General features: G+C 35.1%; 5 protein-coding genes and 1 long non-coding RNA gene across 8 annotated transcripts; 2 read left to right on the top strand and 4 right to left on the bottom strand.

The window, feature by feature from the left end:
• The first annotated feature begins 971 nt into the window (after positions 1–971).
• On the top strand, positions 972–2,681 carry LOC111803672 (dehydration-responsive element-binding protein 2B-like). Its single transcript, XM_023688184.1, has 2 exons — positions 972–1,308; positions 1,420–2,681. Exons 1-2 carry the CDS (start codon positions 1,286–1,288, stop codon positions 2,501–2,503), a joined length of 1,107 nt encoding a protein of 368 aa, XP_023543952.1. The 5' UTR covers positions 972–1,285; the 3' UTR covers positions 2,504–2,681.
• LOC111803671 (protein DETOXIFICATION 44, chloroplastic) lies at positions 2,564–7,667 on the bottom strand. Of its 3 annotated transcripts, none has more exons than XM_023688183.1 (15): positions 7,248–7,667; positions 6,920–7,044; positions 6,129–6,287; positions 5,892–6,034; positions 5,590–5,725; positions 5,384–5,480; positions 5,163–5,263; positions 4,754–4,917; positions 4,157–4,228; positions 3,884–4,000; positions 3,384–3,479; positions 3,150–3,271; positions 2,962–3,055; positions 2,729–2,852; positions 2,564–2,628 (listed from the first exon to the last, which is right to left on the bottom strand). In XM_023688183.1, exons 1-13 carry the CDS (start codon positions 7,529–7,531, stop codon positions 2,992–2,994), a joined length of 1,680 nt encoding a protein of 559 aa, XP_023543951.1. In that variant the 5' UTR covers positions 7,532–7,667; the 3' UTR covers positions 2,564–2,628; positions 2,729–2,852; positions 2,962–2,991. The 3 variants fall into 3 exon arrangements, with proteins under 3 accessions (XP_023543951.1, XP_023543950.1, XP_023543949.1); XM_023688182.1 differs by having other exon boundaries at positions 2,729–2,833; XM_023688181.1 differs by having other exon boundaries at positions 2,729–3,055; positions 7,248–7,666.
• Positions 7,668–8,385: 718 nt separating this feature from the next.
• On the bottom strand, positions 8,386–9,713 carry LOC111804087. The gene is made up of 2 exons (XR_002816460.1): positions 9,403–9,713; positions 8,386–8,707 (listed from the first exon to the last, which is right to left on the bottom strand). It is a non-coding gene; the product is annotated as an uncharacterized LOC111804087 (long non-coding RNA).
• A 2,205-nt stretch (positions 9,714–11,918) lies between these two features.
• LOC111804525 (protein trichome birefringence-like 35) lies at positions 11,919–15,663 on the bottom strand. Its single transcript, XM_023689366.1, has 6 exons — positions 15,465–15,663; positions 15,098–15,377; positions 14,705–14,876; positions 14,381–14,577; positions 14,132–14,284; positions 11,919–12,366 (listed from the first exon to the last, which is right to left on the bottom strand). The coding sequence occupies exons 1-6, from the start codon at positions 15,661–15,663 to the stop codon at positions 12,036–12,038; spliced, it is 1,332 nt and encodes a 443-aa protein (XP_023545134.1). The 3' UTR covers positions 11,919–12,035.
• A 2,318-nt stretch (positions 15,664–17,981) lies between these two features.
• LOC111804243 (abscisic acid receptor PYL4-like) lies at positions 17,982–18,939 on the bottom strand. The gene has a single exon (XM_023688976.1). It carries the CDS (start codon positions 18,675–18,677, stop codon positions 18,060–18,062), a length of 618 nt encoding a protein of 205 aa, XP_023544744.1. The 5' UTR covers positions 18,678–18,939; the 3' UTR covers positions 17,982–18,059.
• Positions 18,940–22,173: 3,234 nt separating this feature from the next.
• LOC111803862 (uncharacterized protein At5g01610-like) lies at positions 22,174–24,455 on the top strand. The gene is made up of 3 exons (XM_023688455.1): positions 22,174–22,463; positions 23,411–23,465; positions 23,880–24,455. Exons 1-3 carry the CDS (start codon positions 22,377–22,379, stop codon positions 24,248–24,250), a joined length of 513 nt encoding a protein of 170 aa, XP_023544223.1. The 5' UTR covers positions 22,174–22,376; the 3' UTR covers positions 24,251–24,455.
• Positions 24,456–24,489: the final 34 nt, after the last annotated feature.

Raw genomic sequence — 24,489 nt, 5'->3', positions numbered from 1 at the left:
AGGTCGGAAAGATGTCACTATAGTAACTCCTGTAAAGACGATTCTTAAGGGTTGACTTTGTTGAGCTTGATTGATGGTAAGAATGTTCGTAACATTTTAGAAAGTGGAGAACGTATCCTTATAATTGATTTGGCAAAAAGAATGTTCGTAACATTTTAGAAAGTGGAGAATATTGACTTTGTTGAGCTTGTTCGATGGTAAGAATGTTCAAAAACAATGTCTGTAACAAATGTGTGGGTACTTGGCGCAAGGGTTATCCATAGGATAATAGGATAAGTTCGAGAAAATGTCAACAAAGGATTTCAATTTAATACTAATTTTGGAGTTAAATTATATAAGTTTAATAGTGAATTTTTTAAATTAATAAATTTATAAAATGGTTTATAATGAATCTCTAAATTTTTTAAAATTAATTGGTGTCTAATAAATAGTTAAAAGTGTCCATTTTTTTTAATTTTTAAAAGATATTTATATTAGTTTAGTTTTAATAATTAATGCGAATATTTAAACAATTAAAAGTACGAGCGGGGTGGTGAGAAAAGGGATAAGAAAAGAAGGGGAAAGCAAAGCACTTTGCTGCTGCTGACAAAGACGCGGTGAGATCGAGTAGGGATAATTACGTAAATTCACCCACACACACCATCCGTGCGGGTGGGCCCCACACGCAGACAGATATTTATTATTTTTTTATTTATTATTTATTACTTATTTTCTTTTAAAAAAGAAAAAAGACAGAGATATATTACTTGGGGAACAAGTAGCTTTTGCCTTTAATCCTATTCATATTTATCCTCACACCTCCATTTTCTTTTCTTTAATTTTATTCTTTTCTTCTCAATTTTCTTTTTACCAAAAAAACACAAAAATTACAAATTTAATCTCTAATTTTTTGAATATTCTTTTAAAATTAAAAATAATGTTGATATATTTTTTTAAGTAATTATTAAATTTATGAAAAAGTTAATTAAATATAATAAAATTACCAAATATGAAATTTCGGTTAAAAAAAAACTTCGTGGCTAAGAAAGCAAAGAGTTGCTTGAATTCCTCACCATTCCTCCAAACTCATCCATCACGTCATCAAAATTTTGGATATTTCCAGAGCTTCATAATGGCTTTTCATTTCATACAGGTTTATTATAAAACCCCTTCTCCTTCCCTTTCCTTCTCCTTTGCTTCTCTTCTCTCCTGAAACTCTCAAAATTTTTTACTTGTAAGATCAGAAAGCTACGAACAAGAACAAGAGGCCACCGAAGTGTTGCAATCAGTGAGGAGTTTGAAGCGCATGACGTCTGAGAATTCTAATGGGTAAGTTGAGTTTTCTGTTTAAATTTGATGTATTGTTCTTGTTCATGGCCAAATTTTTCTGGGTTTTGATTGTTTGAGAGATGGCTGAAGAGGGCTGTTTTTTGATTGCAGAGAAAAGACATCAAGAAAGAGGCGAAATGGGTTTGTTTCTGTAGTGGACACTTTGAATAAGTGGAAGAAATTGAATAATCAATTGGAGTTTTTGGCGAAAGATGGAGTAGAGGAAGTTCGTAGAGTTCCAGCCAAGGGCTCCAAGAAGGGTTGCATGAGAGGGAAAGGAGGTCCGCAGAATTCAGACTGTAATTTCAGAGGTGTTAGGCAGAGGACTTGGGGTAAGTGGGTGGCTGAGATTAGAGAGCCTATTGCTAGCAATAATACCCGTGTGAAGAAGAAAGGTAGTCGTTTATGGCTTGGTACCTTTGCCACTGCTCACCAGGCTGCTGTTGCTTATGATGAAGCTGCCAAAGCCATGTATGGCCCTTTTGCTCGTCTCAATTTTCCTGACTCTTCTTCTTTGAAACCAGTAACAGCAGAGCATTCGGACACGGTATCCCCTGTTGCTTCTTCATCTTCTTCCTCTTCCTTCTTAAATGGAGTATCTGCAGAGAAACTGAACTGTGAGTATGAATCAATGGAGGAACTGAAAGTGAAAGTGGAAGAAACAGCAAGAAATGGAGTCAATTATGCAGATGCTAATCCCAATTCTGTTTATGATTCGAACAACATTGGGAACAGATCAACAGAAGGAGATATCAAGGATGGATTAGCTGATGTTGTAAGAAGCCATGATATTAAAAAATACAGCCATGATCAGAATGATCCTTCTGAGCTTTGTTTCAAATTTGAAGCAATGGATACAAATGGCTACAATGACATCAACGATTGCAATCAATATTTGCTACAGAAGCTTCAGAGTGATGCATATGCAAGAAGAACTTACTGGATTCCAGCCGAATGGGAGGTCGGCGATCTCGGCCCGGCGACGAAGGTGATGAAAGGAAAGCCAACGGAGATGGAGAGCTATGGAGACTGTATGGACTTCAACCGTGATCTGAGTTTGTTGCTGGATCGGCAAAAACACATGGGAGTTGGAGAACAGAGAGTTGAGGATTGTAACTTCGAGTTCTTGAGACCTGATTATGATTTTGGGTTGGAGGAGGAAAGGAAATGGCTTGATTCATGCTTCCATGGATGAAGATTGATAGATTATAGGCAGGGTAGATTTTTGGTCTTGTTGGGTTACAATTGTATTCTATTTTTTGAGCGTACATAGTAGTTTCATTTCTTCTCCTATTTGCAGACGCCTGTTCTTGTGTGCACCTTTAATAAAATGAGATTAGAATGATGTATAGATGTTCATATCTCCTTGATTACAACTTTGGTCCTTCAAATACAATATTCAAAATTGCTTAGAAATTACCCCTCCATTTCAATTTTGATGGTGTGATTGAGATCGGTGAATATTGCGGCGGACTGTCTGACATGCTCTGGAACTGTTGGCTGTTGCATTGAAGGGGGGCCAGCTCTGGTTAATAGATAGAAAGCTGTGATGTCAGTAACAGGCAGCAGATTAAGAGGAGCTTTAGTAAAGCTAGGGAACATATCCAAATCCTCGTGGTATTCAACACTTTAAATGGGATGAGGGAGCTTTACGAAGTTCAAGAAGCTTGAAGCTTTTAAGTTTCAGTCACTTTTTTCGTCGAGATCATTGAAAACCATCTCCCATGGCCCACTCTTCGTGCCCAATCTGGGGTAGGTGAAATAGAGACAAATCGGATAAGTTAGCCACTAGGGAAAATATAAAATGTTCCGTACTATCAGAACTCCGCCTAAAGTTGTACCTCCAGATTCCGGCTATTAAACGCAACATCATGAACAGAAACAATCCACTCCAAACCCCAGGTAGACCGAATGCGGGAGTGACCACAAGCAGGTAGAGAGAAGAAATCAGTCCAACAAGCACCTGCTCTTGTTTCAGGCCAAATTAATAGTATGTATCTTCAAAAAAAGAAGGAAAAGAAAAGAAAAGAAAAGAAAAGAAAAGAAAAAGGAAGCTCAAATCACTAGGAATATACCATGGAGTAGGCTGCATATCCGAAGTCTGAAACTCCATAGTAGAGCCCATCTACAACAAAAGCTAGAGCATTCACTGGTTGCGACCCAGCAACAAACTGCAAAAACATGGCTAGGATATCAGGACAACCGATCACAATAGCCTTGTAGTGGGTGTACGTGGCATCATGAGAGATAACTGGATCTTCCTAGAAATGTAAAGAACAGGCCGCTAGCAAAATTTACTCCCCCAATTTCAGGATGGATACCAAATTCTCTCCAGCTCTACAGCAATAGAATGTTGTAGGTACCAAACAAGTGAAAATTGCATCAACAATGAATTCATGGCAGGCTTCTAGATGGACCGAACAAATATGTTACATGAAGAAATTTGATCCAAAATATGACAAATTTAAAGGTCAAGCACAGTAGGTCATCCAAACATCTCCATTGTAAATATTGTTAAGCAGTCACAGGAAAGGTAAAAAGTCAAAAGTCGATTATTCAGATAACGTGTTCTTACCCATAACCCAGATCGTGCAATTTCCAGGACTTCTGCATCGGCACTGAATAAACCAGAAAATGCGCCAAATCCCAGGAACAAGATAATAGACAAAGAAATCCCTGATATCAAACCAATCTGTACATAGAGGTACCCAGAATCAGTTGTGATTTCTTCCCACCAGAAAAAAACCATGAGACTGAGAGAACAAAAGATTCATCACTTCTATTTTGAGAAGAAAGACCAAAAATAACTGCCAAGAGATGGCATGTTGACGTTTGGGTTACTATTGACCTGTAAAGTTCTATAAATCACTTGACGCGAATGTTCGTAGTCTTGTAGGGTGTAGCTACTTGCTAATAATGCCTGCAAAAGAAGTACAGTAATTATTTACCAGGACCAACAAAACAATGAATTTTCTTTCGGCAAAAACAGTTGTGATCTAAAGATAGGGATCCTTTGTTGGGATTCGGTAAGAGCTCAAAGAGGTTAATCCAAGGGGTTGACCCTTCGTGAGGATGGAAACACATAAAAACTCTGGAACCTCGAAGTTTCACAACAAAAATTATTCAGATGGATAGTTCAGTCCTCTGGGATTAGTCAGTGCATGTACAATACCTTGAACGTTGATAGTTAAGAAAAATGAAAATTATTACGTATGTACTGTCTAGCTCTTTAATAATTCTAAAATCAAGTTTCCAAAACAAGAAGAGACCAATGACAGAATGCAAAACCAAGAAACTATCTCTGCTGAAGATCATGGGTGGAGCTTTGTAATCAATGAGGTAGACCTTGATGTATGCTTCATACAAGTTACACAACCAAGAAAAAAGCTAAAGGTTTTGCTGAATTTAAGTTATGATGCCCTAATTATTGAGGTAATCTCTGTACCTGACCAGCAAGTGCTAAAGCATCAGTAAGCAAAGATATGGCCAACCATATTTGTACACAAATTTGATAACCGGCCATGGATACAGTGCCCTCTCTAGCCGCCATGGATGTGGCTAGAGTCAGGGTTACAAGGACGGCTAATGTCCGGCCCATTAAGAGGCCACCTGAGACATACAACAGTCAGAATCATAACTAAATGGGAAATTTAAGTAGAAAAAAAAAATCCTCAGAAGGGTTTTCGCAGAATTAGGAGGCATGAATTATTTGTATCTCTAGAAACTAAGAAATTGTGGAATTACACATTCCTCTCACACTCATTCGGGAACAAGTAAGGGAAGAGGAACGAGTAACTGAAACAAATTGATTAACAAAACTTCTTAATCAATCTGTCTGTCAGTGGAAGTAATACCAGATTTGAGATAGCGTGCAATTCTACCACCATCAATGCTTGAAAGAGTAAAAGATATTTCTCCGTTTAATCTCCACAGAAGAACGAATGCGATTAGATACCTGATAAAAAGGGCATCAGACCATCAGGAAAGAACAAGAACATCATTTCCTAATCTAATCTTAGGAACTCATCTCAAGCGCTTAAGCTAAATAAATAAGTTTACCACATTGTTGACGTACTCAGATATCACTGTCGCTATTGCAGCACCTCCAATGCCAAAACCACAAAAAAATATCAACAATGGATCCAGTACTGCATTGAGTAAATTGCCAGCAGCTGACACAACAAAACCAACTATCATGTTAATTAAAAGATCTTAATTAATTTTGAACAGTTTCCATATTCACATCACAGGAAGATAGTCGAGAACAATTATTGATATTACCAGTAGCATACAATGGCGTTTTTGTATCCTTAAATCCACGAAAGGTGCCTTGTGCAGCAAGTGCAATTACAATAGGGGGAGCACCAAATGCCCTCAGAGACAAAAATTGCTCCGCAGGTGCACGCATTGATGAACCCTACAAAATTTTAAGATAGATATGTTGTATGATAGAAATATGGCATGTAAAACCATAATCAAACAATGCAGAAGACGTAAACCAAAGACATTTCAAGACATGAATGAAACAACGAGGAGGATTAGAAGCCAAGAATTATAAAATGAATTGGTAAAGCTTGACATACAACAGGTATACCCATGATATCCATAAGAGACCCTGAACCAAGAGACAGCATAACAGCTTCAGCAATTCCAAGACCAGCAGCAAGTGCCAAAGAAGTGGATACAGAGGAAAGGAGCTTTTTCCCTTGATTCTCTTCTATGCCATCTATATGGTAAAACCAAAAAAAGTTTACGACTTCATAGAAGACAATGTGGAGTTCTTAGTTGAAAAAATTACTGAAATTGCAAACTAGAATTACCAATATTTATTTGAGCAGTGTTTTTCTCGTTTGTATGAATCAAGGCCTGCTCTTCAGCAACAAATGAAGTAGTGATATTGAGTAAAGGAACATTGAATAACTTCGACACCAAATTGAATACTGAAGCTGATACCCCAACTGCAGCCAGTTCAGTAGATCCTACAAAGAGAATGTATACGGCATGGTGCTGCAGTCATCAATATAACCTCCATTACGATGAAATATTACTTCTAAAATTAATGTCAAGAACGAACCGTCCAAGCCCATCGTTTGCAGATATTGTCCGCTTTGACCCGTTATGTATCGCCGTTAGCCTCACGATTTTAAAACGTGTCTACTAGGGAGAGATTTCCACCCTTTAGAATGAATGTTTCTTTTCCCTCTCCATCAGACATGGAATCTCACAATCCACCCCCCTTGGAGACCCAGCGTCCTCACTGGCACACTGCTCGATGCCTGACTTTCCCTAGCAAACATCGAGCGGTGTGCCAGAGAAGACGTTGGGCCCTCAGGCGGGTAGATTGTGAGATCCCACATCTATTGGAGGGACGAACAAAACATTTCTTATAAGGGTGTAAAAAGCTCTCCCTAACCGACACGTTTTAAACCCTAAGATTGACAGTGATATGTAACGGGTCAAAGCGGACAATATCTACTAGCGGTGGGCTTGGACTATTACACCTGCCATCACAGTCAATACTCCAGAATCCAGATAAGTAATAAAGAAACGATTCCTTTTGCACAATTCAGATAAATATTATCGTAACTTAATACATGAAGAAGTTTTGTACCTATATGACCAACAAAAGCCGTGTCAATCAATGATGCAATTGGATCAGCAGCCAAAGCCAGTGCAGCAGGCAATGCAATCGCCAATATGTCCAGCGCAAGTTTATCAAACTTAAAAACCGCATCTCTATGGAAATTCAAGAAATCAAATTCCTAGGTAAGATTCTAGAATTGAAGATATATACCGTTGCTGTATTCAAAGATCTTTTTCTTTGCCTTTCATTTTTGGATGTGATCTAATTAAAGAAAATAACGCTAAAAAACCTGATCTAAATTTCAAAGACGGACCAACTCAGCCAGCCGCTCTGTCCTTCAAGGATCAAAACTTACCTAAAACGATTTAGAAGTGGAACTGAGACAGACGCAGACAACAAAGAGTTGGACGACTTCTTGCCCGGTCCGTTTCGACGGAGCTGCTCGGACGAGGCTGTTGACTTCGGTTCTTCCGGCGGACTCTTCAAGGAAGAAGTAGTAAGATTCTTCTGGAACGACGCTTTCCGAAAATAACGAAAACGGACTTGACAATTGGCGTTTCTGCGCAGCAGTTGACACTTGGAAGATAAATTAGTGCCGGTATTGAAGGATGGAACATAGATAGAGAGACCGGTCGCCATCTCCGGTCACTGAGAAATGGAACAGTGGAAAGGCCGGCCGGTGGAGATTGAGAAACGGGAAGATGAAACCATAAACATTTGTCCCAATTTGTAAGGACGAATTTAGACGGACAGAATTGCAGTTCGCCATAGAAATATCTTGACGTGTCTTTTTCTTATTTTTTCTTGGCTGTTCATTTTATATAACAAAATTGTATTTTTCTAGTAAAAATTATATATTTTTTACTAATTTAATCGATATTTTAGATTAAAATATACTTTAAATTTTATTGCTACTTTTCATCTATCAAAATTGGTTAACAAAATATAATTTTTATAAAAAAAATTAATATAATTTAATAAATTTGCTAAATGAATTAAAATATCTAAAAGTTTCAATAATATTCTTAAATTTCAAAAAAAAAGAAAAAAAAATCAAAATTACTCTCCCTCCGTTAATATTTTATTTACAAAATACTCTTTTAACTTTCAAGAGTATTTCAAAAATACCCTCGAATTTAAAATGAAAAAAAAAATAATAACCTCAAACTTAAACTAAAAAAATATATCATTAAAAAGTCCCACATCGACTAATTTAGGGAATGATCATGTATTTATAATCAAATACTATCTATATTGGAATGAGGTCTCTTAGGGTAGTCCACAACAAAGTCATGAGAGCTTATCTATCAAGGTAGATAATATCACATCACTGTGAGAGTCGTGTTCATCTAATATTAATAATACACCATTTTTGTCTAATTATATATACCGTGTAACAGATTGAATATATGAGTAAGTTAGTTTTGTTTATTTTAAAATTATTGCCTCTCTTAGTTGGCCGAGTGTTTCTGTCACTTATATGTTCGTAATTCTTAAAATATGTATTTTTTAGATTAACTCTGAGCTATATCATGTTACAACCTTTAGATGTTAAGTAAAATGTCATCGACAAGTAATTTAGATTAGAATTACAATTAACACCATTAACAAAAATATTAACATGTCTATGATTTGGATCACGATTTAGAATCTAAATTGGTACTTGATGGCCCGGACATACTCTTGTTGCATGGTCATGTTGCTCTATTCCTCGTTTTTAAGAGTGAAGACTATCTCCACATCTCAATACAAGTTCTTCCAGCACACGTACATGATGCATCGAGAATTCTCAAAAAGCCTCGCACCATCAAATTGCTCCAACCAAAACAAGCTTAATTTTAGTGTTTATATAATTAAGCCACAAAAAAGAAAGATACACAACTCACTGCCTTTCAATTTTTTAAAAGTTTTTCCTTAGTTATCCTATCTTCACGATCGCTCTTATTCAAATATAGTCTCCATTCATTTATATATCTTTCGTTTACTCCAGTATCATAAATTATACATATGATTCTACTATTTGAACGATACGGTCATATATCAAAATTATCCCAATAATATCATTTTCATTATTAACGTCAGACCGTTTTTAATGAAGCAAATATATATATATATATATAACAAATTGTATTGAATTTTAATTTATAAGAAAAAAAAGGTAGTTTGAGAAATTTGTTTTTATTTAAAAAAATAAAAAATAATAACCAAATTATATCAAAAGCCCAAATATAATTAAAATAATATTCCAACCATCCAAAATAAAAAAAACAATGCAAATATAATCCGATAAATCTCAATATTAATATATAAAAAAATAATAGATTATAATAAATTTAATTATATCGATACTTTTTAACATTATAATTTTTTAAAATCAAAATTAATCCGATAAAAATGATATTATAAACATTTTAAGCGTCGAGCATATTCCAATAAAAAAAATTGATAATTCTTTCATAGAAATAAATATATTTTGATTAAAATATTATAAAGGAGAGAAAGAAGCTTACACATCCAAAGCAACAAATGACGATGATGATACGATAGAACAATACGATGTGCATTTTCTCCTCCACGACGAGCAACAACTAAAAAAAGAGCAAGAAGAAGCCGGGAAACTCAGGATGGATAGCGCCCGAAAAGAATGAGGTAACGAAACAACGTCGATCGATTGACACGGCGCTATCCCTCCTGAGCTTAACGGACTCTTCCGTGCGATAAGAAAGAGAGAAAAAAGGGGATTTGAATTGGGTTTTTTGTGTGTGTTTTTGTTATGATATATAGAGAGAAAGGCCACCAAACCGAAGTAAATGCTGTGTGTGGGGGAAGAAGAGAGCTAATGGCATCGTATTTATAGCCTCAACGTGCCAATTTATTTTATAATTTTAAATTAAAAAAAAAACATAAAATAAAAGGTTAAAGTGGTAAATAAGGGTGAATTACGGAACGGGGGGTGGTTCAGTGGAGTCCGTTAAAACGGGGGAAGAAACGGGAAGGGTTACACTGAAACCGGAGGGGTGGCATTGGAAATTGTAAAAGTTCCTGACTTTCATTTTCCTCTTCCCGACTCTCAAAGTGGTCTACGCCGTAGGCGAAGGATCCAAGGCCCGCCTTCCCATGTTTCCCAAAATACCCCTCTCTCCGTAATTTCTTACAATTTCAGGGGTAAATATGTAATTTCATCAGTTCATTTTTCTTTTTCATTTATATATATATATATAAAAGGACATATTTAAATTATAATTTTAATTGCACAAAATAGGAATAAGGTACATGCACGGTCTGCTTGCGACGCGCATTTTCTGCCTATTCCATTCACTATTCAGAATTATCATAATAATATTAAAATTAAATTATTTCAGAAATCTTTTAAAATATATATTTTTTTTTTCTGCTTTCACCCGTTAGGTTAGGCGATGTAAAAGGTAAGTCTATAGCTATGAGATATTATCCGTTTTGATAGTTATGCATTGCCGTTAGCCTCACAAACTCACTCGGATTTTCAAATTTTTACAAATTTAACCCAATCCAAACCGTAAAAAAAAAAAAAAAAAAAAAAAAAAAAAAAAANTAATTTTTTTAATGAATAATATTTTGTGTTAATGAGTTATTAAAAACAAAATATTTGGAATTGTTAGTTGTAAATTTATTATTATTAATAAATTGTTTACATTTAAAAGGAATATAATTTTAAAGAAATAGATTAAGATAATAAGGCAAAATATTCATTAAAAGGGGGCAAAATTGGTGCTGGGTGGAGTGATGAGGATGTCAGAAGTGGGGCCCAGTGTAGGAAAGGTACTCTGGAATTTACCGTACCGGATCCGATATCCTTTATTTATTTTATTTTAAAAAAAAAAAAAAAAAAATTGAATTTACACAAAAAAGATGATAAAAATATGAAATTCCCATAAAAAGGCAGCCGGTCTGCGTAGCCAAAAAGGGTTTATTTCCATGGAAATCGAACCGGACAAACCGGTAAGACTTTTTATTTCCTTTTTTCTTTTCATTTTTGTGTATGGTCAAAGAAAGAGAGGGGGGATCTGGTGGTTTTTGTAGGTATCCGGTTAAGCGTATGAGTATAATCATGACCATTGGATTTTATGAGGGTGGGGCCCAGAAGGGGTGTTGTTTTTGTCGGTATATGAGTAATGGGCCTGGACCTGGGCCTGGGGGGGGGGGGGGGGGTNGTCTTAATTCTGGGATTATGCGTGGGGTACGGCTACGGTGCAGCTACTCTATTGTGGACCCCACTGCACAACCTCATTATTTGCTTAATTACCTTCTGCCAACTCTGTGGGTCCCTCCTTTTTATTTCTCTTAACAATTTAAAGCCGTCTAATTAATTTCTTGGTTTTTTTTTTTTTTTTTTTTTTTTTAAATTATTTTTACCCTCAAAGTTTTAATATTGCTTCCAAATAATTATTTAATTTATTAAAATAATATATCTAACACCGATTTTATATCACTCCCATGCATCACGGTAGAATTCAAGAGTTCAATCGAGTCGAGTCACTGTACAGTAGTAACTTTTAACTTTTTAAAAAAAATTTCACTCATTCTATTCTTAGGGTCGATTTCACTCAAATGTGATCTCGACTCATGTTTATAACGAACGAAAGGGCATTAAAGTAATTTCATTAAAAAAAATTAGGTTTTCTCCAATAACAAATACTTGTGCATTTATTTTCACCCAATCAAAAAATTATATTTATTTATTACTTCTCTTCTTTAATTAAATTATCTAATTTGGATTAAACTGGATTATCACCGTCAATATTAATAATTATTCTCAAATAAATAATTTTAATAAAATTGTAAATAATTAGTAGGGTAATTAAATTAAAAAATTAATTATAATTTATTTATTAACCATTAAAATCATTTTATCAATAAAAGATAGCTAAAAGAAAATGTAATCCTTTTCAAAATATGTATGAATGTGAGCGGAGGTTCAAACTTTTAACCTTTAAGAGCGATCAGTATCGTCGAAAGCGAAAGTATTTGTTATCGAAAGAGACAACGGTAACGGTAACGGTAACGATATCTCAAGTCTTTTCCTTTTCCTGAGGAGATCATGGAATGAAACCAATTACAATGATATAAGCAGTTCCAGTTGTATAAAAACAAGGCAGAAATTTGTTCACAGAAAATGGAAGAGCAGTTCATTCCAGACATCAGGAACTCCTGGTAGGCACCAATGTATGCAATCTGAGTAACTTGCAGGGTTTGATAGTTGCTGGGGGCTTAGCTCTTCCCAGAACTTCCTGTAGATGGACGGGTGGCCGTCTTTTCGATACTCCGAAAGCTGAGTGATGTTCAGAACTGTTACCTCTGAGCTCAGCTTCTCGACGACATTCTCCACGATGCGCATTGTAGGCTGGTCTGACCCACTTCCCCAATAGCTTTCCAATTCGATTGGTGTTTTCTCGTCGTAGCAGTTCCCTTCGCTTCCCGATTCCCACTCTCGGCTCCTGAGATTCATGGAAGCAACTGGTTTTACGACCCCATTGTTCATGGTGGGTGATAAAATTCTTACAGGCCAAAGCTTCTCCAATGTAAGAAAAGAAGAATGCAATCCTCGGATTTACAATATGTTAATCAGAAAAGACTTTGGGAGTTGAACAGCCAAAGGAGGAGGCATGAGAACACAAATGGTACGGCGAAGATGACCGCATGTGAGATTCCATATCGGTTGGAGAGGAGAACAAAACATTCCTTAAAAGGGTGTGGAAACTTCTCCCTAGCAGACGGGTTTAATACCTTGAGCGAAAGTCTATAAGGGAAAGCCCAAAGAAGATAATATCGGTTCGCGGCGGGCTTGGGTTGTTACAAATGCTAACAGAGCCAGACACCAAGCGATGTGTCAGCGAAGACACTGGCACCCAAGGGGTAGATTGTGAGATCCCATATTGATTGGAGAGGAGAATGAAACATTCCTTATAAGGAGCTATAAACCTCTCCCTAGTAGACTGGACGAAACATTCCTTAAAAGGAGCTAGAAACCGGGTGTAGAAACCTCTCCCTATCGGTAGGTGAGGAGAACAAAACATTTCTTATAAGGAACCTTCCTTGTAAGGAACCAGGAGCTAGAAACCTCTCCACAACAGACTGGACAAAACATTCTTTATAAGAGTGTAGAAACCTCTCCCTGTCGGTTGGAGAGGGAAACGAAGCATTTCTTACAAGAAGCTAGAAATTGGGTGTAGAAACTTCTCCCTGTTGGTTGGAGAGGAGAACAAAACGTTCCTTATAAGGAGCTAGAAACCTCTCCTAAGTAAACTGGACCTCCCTGTCGGTTGGAGAGGGAAACGAAGCATTTCTTACAAGAAGCTAGAAACTGGGTGTAGAAACTTCTCCCTGTTGGTTGGAGAGGAGAACAAAACGTTCCTTATAAGGAGCTAGAAACCTCTCCTAAGTAAACTGGACGAAACATTCTTTATAAGGATGTAGAAACCTCTTCCTATTGGTTGGAGAGGAAAACGAAGCATTCCTTATAAGTGAGGAGAACAAAACATTCCTTATAAGGAGCTAGAAACCGGGTGTAAAAACCTCTCCCTATCGGTTGGTGAGGAGAACGAAACATTCCCTATAAGGATCTAGGAGCTAGGAGCTAGGAGCTAGAAATTTCTCCCTAAAAGACTAGACAAAATTCTTTGTAAGGGTGTAGAAACACCTCTCCCTATTGGTTGGAGAGGGGAACGAAACATTCCTTATAAGTAGCTAGAAACCAGGGGTAGAAACCTCTCCCTGTCGGTTGGAGAGGAGAACAAAACATTCCTGATAAGGAGCTAGAAACTGGGTGTAGAAACCTCTCCTATCGGTTGGAGAAGAGAACGAAACGTTCCTTATAAGGAGCTACAACCTCTCCCTAGCAGACTGGACGAAACACATTCCTTATAAGGGCGTAGAAACCTCTCCCTATCGATTGGGAGCTAGAAACTGCTCCCTAGCAAACTGGACGAAACATTCTTTATACGGTGTAGAAACCTCTCCCTATCGGTTGGAGAGGAGAGCAAAACATTCCTTATAAGGAGCTAGAAACCTCTCCCTAACAAACGTGTTTTAAAACCTTGAGGGAAAGACTAGAGGGGAAAGCCCAAAGATGACAATATTACGAGCAGTGGGCTCGGGCTGTCACACCACAAGTCTAATTGCACGATGTATTAAACAACATAAATTTGTAATAACCAAGTGTCAAAGTTAATGGAAGTTCATTAGCAGGGTTCGAAGAAATACCACAGATGCGTCGGAGACATGGTGACGAAAAAAACTCGTTTCTTCAAGGGAATGGCCCTCGAAGCCACCCAGTCCGCCCATGTCGTCATAACCAACTCCATAGCTTCCCGTCCATCTAATTCTTCACAAGCTCCATCTTCTTCAGCATTCCATCTACAAGCAGACATTTAAGCTCTTATGAACATAAGATAGATCAAAGCTAAAGGGAACTCTGAACCTTGAGCTGAAAATATAATCACTTATACTGACAATAGCTTAACTGGGCCTTGTCTCCACCACAAGTAAGTGTTGAAAACTAATATATCAGCATGCTCCCATTCCGACGAATGCTTAAGAACGGAATCTGGACGAATTATTCGTTCATCCAATCGATGATTCACCGGGTCATCTGAATTTGATTCCACAAGAAGAGGCGCCCAGAGAAACTCTATGGTGGCATTATACTCCTGCAGTTCATAAATCACATGACGTTTCATTCAGCAGTCGAACGAAAAACAAAACGTTTCTCCTCGTGTTCTAATCTCGACTTCCATTCAATATGTTAAACACTAATCTAAACGAGTTTCTGATTACCTCAGCTCTAAAAATGGTAAGAGGAGCATTTGGCGACATGGATTTCTTATCAGCTGGAATCACAGATTGAAGCAAACAAACCATCGAAATCCATTGCCCTCGATTCAACGAATCCCCGACGAACATCAACCGTTTCCCTCTCAACTTCTCCCACATTTCAGCAATATTCCATCTACAAATGAGTTAAAAGAGATCCATCAATTCAAGCTATCTTGGTACTTGAAGCAGAGGAGGATCTGTTTACAATATTTCATACATTTCAGGTAAATTTTGCTTTCAAGCTCAAGATTTCTATATATACAATGAAACCATAACTTCACAGCCAAGCAGAATCCATCAAATTTATCATAGAAATACAGAGAGAAGCCATAGAAGGAGGAAGAAGAAGCTTACCTCTTCAAATTGCAGCCATGGGGTTGCCATCTCCAGTATTGATATCTCAGATCAGTTCTGCCATGTTTGTGGCAAGCCAACTGGTCCGACATGTATGGACATTTTGACTCATTGTACAATGGATACGAAGTGTTATCGAATACCCATTTGCCTGAAAACACATCACATCTCTCCGACCTCTCTCTCCGATTAGTTGAATCCGGTTTCCGGCCAGACCATGAGATTTTCCGGCCACTGTAATCTCTAGTTCCATTACACTTACTGAATCTATCCAAAATTTCTAAAACCCACAAAAACAAACAGTTCATCTCATCGATTGAAGACAACTAAAGCCGAATAGAAGAAAGAAGAGGAAGATTAAACATACCAGAAGCTCCATTTCGAGTGATCAAGACATTAGGTTTCACAAACGTAATCGAAGCATCTCGGCGACGAATTTCAGGATCTGGGGTTTCTTGGATTTTCCGAATGCTATGTTCATTGTGAAGGATTGTGAAAACCATGAAGAAAACGAACAGCAATGCCAGTAAATGTAAATGCGTTTTTCTCCGATTCCATCTCTGCATCACGAATTCGAAAAGCGGCAAAGAACAAAGGGTTTTGACTAAAACCCACTTCAAAAAAGTTCACTAAAAAAGGATCTAATCCAAATCTGAACTTATTCACACCTAGCTCGAAGATTTCATAACACGATCTTTCTAAACAGAGACAGCCAGAGATGAATCGAAATGAAGGACCCCAGAATTGAAATCATCGACCCCACGGAAGTGTTCTTCCTATTGATTAGGAATTCGGCGGTTTTCGAACAGTAAGGGCTTCGTTTCTTGGCAACCGTCGCGGCAAGATTAAGCAGAATTGATTAAAGAAATTCGCTAAAATAAATGGGCTCACTGTCGCGCGAAGAACTCGATCGTGGTCTTCAACAATACAACGACATCATATTATTCCAAGTTATTAAAATTCTTCTCAGTCAAATTGTTTTCAAAATCCATAATTCGTTCGTTCTTGATTTCGAAATAGAATTTCCCCAAATTTATGGGAGTTTATATAGAGCACGTGGCAAATAATCTCCTCTCCTATCTCAAAACGTTCTTCAATTAATTACTCTTTTAGATGTTAAAATTCTATGCATTTATTACATTTTGACACGTGTAATTTCATGGCGGTTATTATAAAAAAGGGTATAAATGTCATTTGAGGCCAATGGGCCGCTACAGGGCTTTAATATTGGGCTTTCTCCAATGAGTATATGGGCTTTGGCCCAATACCGCCTTCACTCTCACAATCCGATCTGGCAATCCGTTGACTGGGTCATTCGAATTTGACTCCACCGTCAGTGGGGACCACTTGCGTTGTATACCTTATTTTATAAATGACTTATGACCATGATTGCTATTATTATTTTAAATTATATATATTAAATTCAAATATGTTAATATGTCCTTGATTAGACCCAATAATAATAATATTTTATATAAAGTATTAATTTAATTAACACGTCACCTAGGGTTTAAATTTACATAAATTTAGCTCAATTTTCATAAATTAATTCATTTGAGAAAGTTTATGGTTTATAAATAATTTTTTATAATTTTTTTTTAACAAATATGAATTAAATGAAAGAAAATAGAAATACTAAAAAAAAATAGTTTATGGGTTAATTTTTTTTGTAAAGTAATATTTTATATTTATTTTTTTTCAAATTTATTTAATCCATCCAATTCGTCTAGATTCATCTCTTAAACTTTTGACTTTTTTTTAAATAATTATTTAACTATAATTAATTATAAATTTTCCTTTGAGGTCAATTATTCAACTATAATTTGTAATTTTGAGATATATATATATATACTATGTATTTAATTTAACAAAAATAATTAATTATTGAAAATTAATTAATATACAAAAATTTTGAAAATTGAATTTGAAAAAAGAAAATGCTAAATATTATATTAAAATACAAAATTAAAAAAAAAAATATATATATATATATATATATTAAAAAAATGGGGAAAAGAGCAAAGGGATCAATTAAAGCTGCCCCTTCCCCACTTGCACACCAACTTGCTGCAACTTGCAGCCAATAATAAATAAATAAATAAAATAAGAAATATATTAATTTTGAGGTTTTTTAAAATATATTTTTATCATTCTAAAAAAATATTATTTAGATTTATTATTCAACTTAGTCTTGTTGCCATTAATTTAAATTTAATTAATTTTTAAATGGTCGAATTTAGTGCTGGTGAATTTCAATTAAATTTATAAAATAATGGATAGTAGCTCACTTTTATTACATCTATGGTTACTAAAATTACACACATTTTAAAACGAGATTCCTCACAACATAATTGGTCAAAAATATCTTCAAGTTCGTATGTTTGAGGGACAAAGACCTGTCCTCTTGCAAGATTCTTATGGTGTCATTGGATGGATGAATGTTCTCGCAAATATTGTCCACTTTTACCCATTATGTATCACCGTCCACCGAAGTTTTAAATCGCATACATTAGAAGGAATGATTTGTTCCTTTCTTCAACCGACGTGGAATCTCACAATATTATTTTTTTTATAACGACATCGTTAAAGTTTTGATGGTATGATTTTTACGAAAATATCTCAATCTCCTCAATTACACACTGAGTGCCCGACAAGCGATGAACCTAGTTTCTCGAACCCTACTGACCTCAAACTCCTCTCCACATCTTTTGTGGATGGCATCTCGAAGAAACTTGTTTTCCAAGCTACCGTCCACGCTACCCCAAATATTCTTATTCTCTACTCTCTATAAACTTTAGGAATATACCTTTTGCTCGATTTGAATCATAAAATGGGTTTCGTTATTGGGAATATCGTTTATAAGAATTTGCTCGAAGGTCGATGGTTAGAGATAGGTACGAAACTATAATGCATTATATTTAAAATTGGTGTCAAATAAAACAACCTCACAAATTCTATAGGCTCACGGTGGCGCCGCTCGGCTCCGGCGAGACAAGTTCTCGGCGACCTGAGTCAGTGACTGAAGGTTGCAACGGACGATGGTGTCGACGAACACACACGTGTCCTCCTTGGTGTTTCCTGGCGGAATATCGACAACGTACGATTCCACCACGACGGTGCCGTCGATGGCAGGGTGGAGGGATGTAACGGACCGGTAGTTAGCGAGCCGGTGTTCGCCACCGACGACACTGAAGCTAATAATATGGCGTTCGTCGTCGAGAATCTCGAGTCGTTCGGTGCTATTGGCAGCTGGAAGACCGGAAACGACGCGAACTTCACGGAGACTGCCTACGTTGCCATCTCCGACGATGACGTCACAGCTCTTAACGAAGTGTTTGTAGGCTTGTGGGTTGTCGAAGCGGCGGAGGACGGACCACACGGTGGAGACCGGAGCGTCGATCTCTTGAACGATGGCGGAGCAGCACTGGTTCGAATCCGTAGCGTGGTTGTGGAAACGCGCCACCGCGTCGGGGACCGTGGTAGCGCGTGATGGAATCGGATGTTTGAAAACCCCCTGCACGGCGGCGGGGTGGGTTATGCGGTGGGAATGGGAGGAGGTTTTAGGAGGATTGAGAGGCATTTTCCGGCGGAGGATGAGTGGGTTTCTTTTTCTCCTCCGGTGGCGGATTTATATAGAGACGAGATAGAAGGCGGCGGCGGCGGCGGCGATGGCAGCGATTCACTTTTTAGCAATTTGGATTTTCGGTGAAGAAAACCGGAAGAAGTTTATGCGAAGTTCATGTGAGGGCAGGAGGCCAACTTGGATGAACGAAATGACCAAAATACCCTTCCTTTGAATTTTCTTTGTCGTTTACGAGAATTATATTTTAATATAAGTTTCAATCATGACCAACTTTATTTATTTATTTATTTATATAACAATATATATATTAAATTATAAGTTTAGTCAATTTTTAAATTTAAATTAAAATAAATCTTCAGAAGAATTTAAGAACGTCACATTTATTTTTATATTTTTATATTTTTTAAAATTTCCCCTCATATTTTTAATAAATATACCTTAAAATAAAAACATTAATGGCATATTAAAATATTTTTATATTTATTTCGTTGCGAGATATATATATATATATATAAATAAATAAATAAATAAATAAATAAATAAAGCTTCACAATATTATTCCAATTTTGTTTCGTTTTTAAAAGTTAAAAAGTATTTAAAAAAAATATTTCGAAACTTTTATTATTTACTACAAATAGTTCTTTCCATAAATATATACCGTTATATATGTGAATATATTTTGAGTTCAATCAATTATTTCAATAAATTAGAAATAATAGTTTTATAAAATGAAAATTTATTTTTTAAATGGATAATATGACTATACAGAGGTACCAAGAAAATAATATATAGTTGAGAATAAAATATTGTTTGTTTGGTTTTTTATTTATTTATATGATTATTATTTAAAAAATAACATAAGAAGAAAGATAAATCCAAATTATGACGTCAATAAATGTTTTTTTTTACTAATAGTATGGATAAAAAGAAAGGGCAAAATAGTAATTTAGGGTGCTTGACAACTGGTAATTAGACTGCCAATTAGGCAATCAAGTTGCTGAATAAAGCGCAATCCCAAGATAAGATCAACAAATTTGTAATTATTATTTTCAATCTTATTTATAATGCCATAATTAAAATATTTATGACGGAAGAAATTATATTAGAAGTGTACACAAGTTGAGTTATAACAAATTTATGAATCAACTCGTAAATTTATATTTATCAACGTTAAAATTTAATTTCAAATATTTTTAATATTCATAATAATCTAAAGTATGGTAGGATAGAGATGAGTTGGATTGAAACCGTGCTTGGTATCTTACTAAGAAAGATTTTAAAAAGATTCTATTTTCTAAAAATTAAATCTAATTTAAATTAAAAAAAAATTAACCTAATTTAATTTTTATGGTTTTGTCACATAGTCCAAATCGTTCAAATTATCGAATAATATGAACATCCCTAAAATATATAATAAAATCTAAGTATAAGGTCGTGATTCAGGTTAGTACTCTGTTTCAAAAATAACTTTTTAAATATTTTTAATTTAAAAAATAAAAAATATATATATTTTTATCATTAGTATATGAATGATACTTTTAGTACCGCCTTACAAAAATATTTATAAATTTTTTAATGTAACATTAATACCCTTCAATTTATAGAAAAAAAAATATTTTTTTTTATCCAAATTACGCTTAAGATTGAAGTGAGAGATGATCTATGAAAAGTAGATAAACGTTTCCGTCTATATATTGACGGTAATAACTTTAATTTTTATTTTATTATATATATATATATATATATATATATATATATATAAATGTTATGAGTTTAAAACGTGATACTAACGATAAAAGTATTTTATAAAAAATATGAAGGTTATTAATTAAAGTTTAAGGGCGTTTTTGAAACACTTTTAAAATTTGAAGATATTGAATCTGTCGAGAACAATTTTGATCGGGTTTGATTTTTGTTGTCCTTCAAATTGATATTAAATTTAGAATTATGTGGTCCAAATTTTCTAAAGACGGACGATTACATTCATAATCACGTTTGAAAATTGAAAAAAAATATTTAAAAATCCGAGAATTTGGAGAGAATAATAAAGTTTAAAACAATAAATAATAATTTTTGAAGTTAGGAACATGGTCGAATCTTTGGAAGTCACCAATGGGCAATGACCCTTTTTGTGGTGGGAAGGGCAATGAGAAATTCTAGAGAATATGACGATATTTAAACTTAGGACATAATACATTATTAAAAATTTTAATTAAATTGCATTGATTTTAGATATTCTATAAATTTATGCATATGGTTCAATACGACGATTAGGACTACATACAGAGCACGAGCACGAGGAGAAGATATATGGATTATTATTTTTTACTAATTTATTTAATAAATTCAACCGTTCAATTATATTATTTTCGTCTATTTACTTTTAAAACGTTAATTTCAGTCTGAATACTTTGTAATTAAAAAAAAAATCTAAAAAAATATCATTACCTTTAAATTGGATGTTAGGAGAATCGTCAGTAATTTATTTAAAAAATATCATTAAACTTTAAAAAGTTTCATTAATACTAGGGGTGTATATTCAACCCGACAACTCGAACTAACCCAACCCGAACTATAACGGTTGAGTTAGGTTGGGTTAACATTTCGGTAGGGTTGGGTTCATTTTTATGAACCCGAACTGTATCGGTTCGGTTTTGTTATTGAATTTATTATTATTTTGTCAATAATTATAGATTGATTTGTGTTCGTGAAATTTTAATATATTTTATCTTCCGAATAATTATAAATTGTGGTAAATAAAATTAAAAAAAAAAAAAATTGACAACCCAAGTTGGGTTACCAATCCAGCTAACCCGAACTTTTGGGTTGGGTAAAAAAAATCTCCCAACCCGACTCAACTCCGGACCATGTACACCCCTAATTAATACTCTTCAATTTTTAGAAAAAGTTAAAAAATATTCTTGCCGTCAGTACTATATTTAAAAAATACACATGAAAATTTAAAAGTAATATTAACTCTGGATAGGTTTATAAAAAAATATTAAAAAAATTATTATCATCAATATATGAACGAAAATCATTTATTGATACCAGATAGATTATATCCAAACTTTTTAATTTTGCTTTTAAAATTTTTTAAATATTCCGTAAATTTTCATCCAAGTTCTTTACACTACAACGGTGACGCTGAAATTAATGGTAAATGTATTTTTGAATTTTATTTTAATTAAAGGTTTTTTTTTTTAAAGATTTTTTAATTAAAAAAAAAGTATTTAAAAATAAAATACAAAATTAAAATGTATTTTTATTGTTTTAGCGTTAAATAAATAAAATAACGTCACGATCCTAACATATTCAACGATCGGGCTTGCCATCTTGAGGGCCCGATGGTGCATGGACGACACGTCGTAATTCATTCGAAACTGGTTTCTATAGCGTCCAGATCCAATTAAATTGGACGATATGTAGTTGGTCAAAATAAAAAAATAAAAATAGAAAAAGAAAAGCAAATTAGATAAAAACACTAAAATAATCAAAATCTGAGAGTTGCAATTAAATTTCAATTTTTAGAAAAGTCGCACGGAAGAACGCGTGGAGAGGGAGACGAGACAACTTCATCTCTCTCTCTCTGATCGCCATTTCTTCGAGATTGATCTATCTGGCCTGTAGCTTCTTCGTTTTGGATCGATTTCTGCTGGTTTTTTCGTTCGATTGAAGCTCGGTTCGACGGTCGGAATGGATCAGGTTATGAACAAAGTAGGCTCTTATTGGTTCAACCAGAAGGCCAACAAGGAGATCGGCTCCATCGGCGATGATATTAATGTATTTCTACTTATCTCTCCTTTTTCTTTTCCTTTATTAATTGCTGTATGATTTCGTATGCGCTTTCCTTTGTTGTTTTAATTCATTCTTTCGTTTTCTTTATATCATGATTGAATCTCTTATGATGTCGGATACGTAGAATCGTCCAGCGTCTGATATTCATTTCTTTCCTTAATTAACACCTAGAGCCTTAATTTTACAATTATTTGTAGTGGCAATTTTGATTCTGGTTTGGATTCTGGAGAGGAATTTTGGTTCATTGACCTAGGGTTGAGAAATTGAATTCGATAAGTTTCACACTTTATTCCGGAATTATCGTATGAATTAGTCTCGTTAGTCAGATTTCCATCTTAGCTGGCGGAGCGAGCGCTCCAATTTTCACAGTTCTGTTCGGAAATTTGTTACCATTTATTAGACGGATAATTGTGTCTTACAAGTGGTTATTTGGAAAACGTGCAAGTTATGATGGTGGTCTCGTTTTCAGATAGGAAGCAGCATAAGCCTTCCGCTTCTTTTGGACATAATATTATATGGCTTGCAATTCCTATGCTTGAATCTCCTTGGAAAACATAGTTTTGCGTTGTGATTTCAAATTCCAAATGATAGTGTTCTTAGCCTTTTGTTGAAGAGGTATTCGGTTTAATGAGAACTTTTGGGTGCGTCGTTCTTCCACGATTCTAGAACGATTGAGTTCCATATCGTATTATGTACTGGTTGGTTAGTTTAATATCATGGGCTCAATGCCAGTTCCTTCGTCCAAGAAAAGGAGTTTCCTCTAGCTTTATTTTTTTTAAAATTTATTCAGGTTGAATTGTTTATTTTGTGCGTGTACTACAGCAATTTATACTTTGCTCCCTTCCTTTGCACCCAATACTTTTTGCTTCATTATTTATTAATTCTGAATAAGCTTTATGTATCTTGCTTCACTCTTGCTATTCTATTATCAGTCATTGTCGACGAGTATTCAAGGAGGAACTAGCTGGTTGGTAAATAAAATAAAAGGTTAGTTTTTCTTTTTTGATTTATAGGTTCTGTTTATATTGTTAGTAATATTATCCCACGATAATAATGTTAATTCTCTCTCTCTCTCTCTCTGTTTTTCTTTATAAGTATGTAATTCTCTGAATATTGGATGGTTGTTCCTTCAAGATATATTGGGACCTAATATGATCTTTGGAGATTGCAATGTTTATTTTCTTGACCGGAATGGCAGGACATGCAGTGGCAAAGGCCTCTAAAGCTGTGTGTAAATTTACGAGCTATATAATTTTGTATGCGGTTGCCATAACGATGCTAGAATAGTTGTCATGGTCCTCACTTGCTCAGGACTATAAATTATCAGTATGCTTACTGGAGCTATAAATTGAAAGGGTCTATTAGTAAGTTACTTTGATCTATCTTTTCTGGTCTTCCTAGGAAAAATGCAAACGCCTTTGCCAGACCTGCTGAAGGAATATGACTTGGCAATGGGAATTTTTCCTCGCGATGCAACCAACTATGAGTTCAACGAGGAGACAGGAAAGCTGACTGTCTTTATACCAGAAATCTGTGAAGTTGGGTATAAAGACTCATCAGTCTTGCGTTTTTCCACCACTGTGACTGGATATCTGGAGAAAGGAAAGCTAGCTGACATAGAGGGAATGAAAACGAAGGTGATAATATGGGTAAAAGTGTCTTGTATTACTTCTGACGGACCGAAGCTCAACTTCACCGCTGGATTGAAGAAATCCAGGAAAAGAGAGGCGTATGAGGTCCTTAGAGATGGTGTAAGTGTTGATAAGTTTTAAAATGTGGGAGTTTTCGGTTGGGTCTTTATATACATTTATGTTAGATGGATTCTTGTTCTTGAATGTGTTACTGTAAGGCCGAGAATTTTTCTCAACCGAATGTTACGATTACGTGCTGTTTTCGTCTGTCTAAAAGTAGTACACAGAACCCTTTCTAGTCGAATGATATATAAGACGACTTAACCGATCTGCCTTTTATGCCCAACTTAATTGTACCTCTCAAAATGAGAGTGGCATCG

Source organism: Cucurbita pepo, chromosome LG10 (genome assembly GCF_002806865.2).
Source record: "Cucurbita pepo subsp. pepo cultivar mu-cu-16 chromosome LG10, ASM280686v2, whole genome shotgun sequence".
In the NCBI taxonomy this organism is placed as follows: Eukaryota; Viridiplantae; Streptophyta; class Magnoliopsida; order Cucurbitales; family Cucurbitaceae; genus Cucurbita; species Cucurbita pepo.
This window is presented reverse-complemented; position numbering and strand designations above follow the sequence as displayed.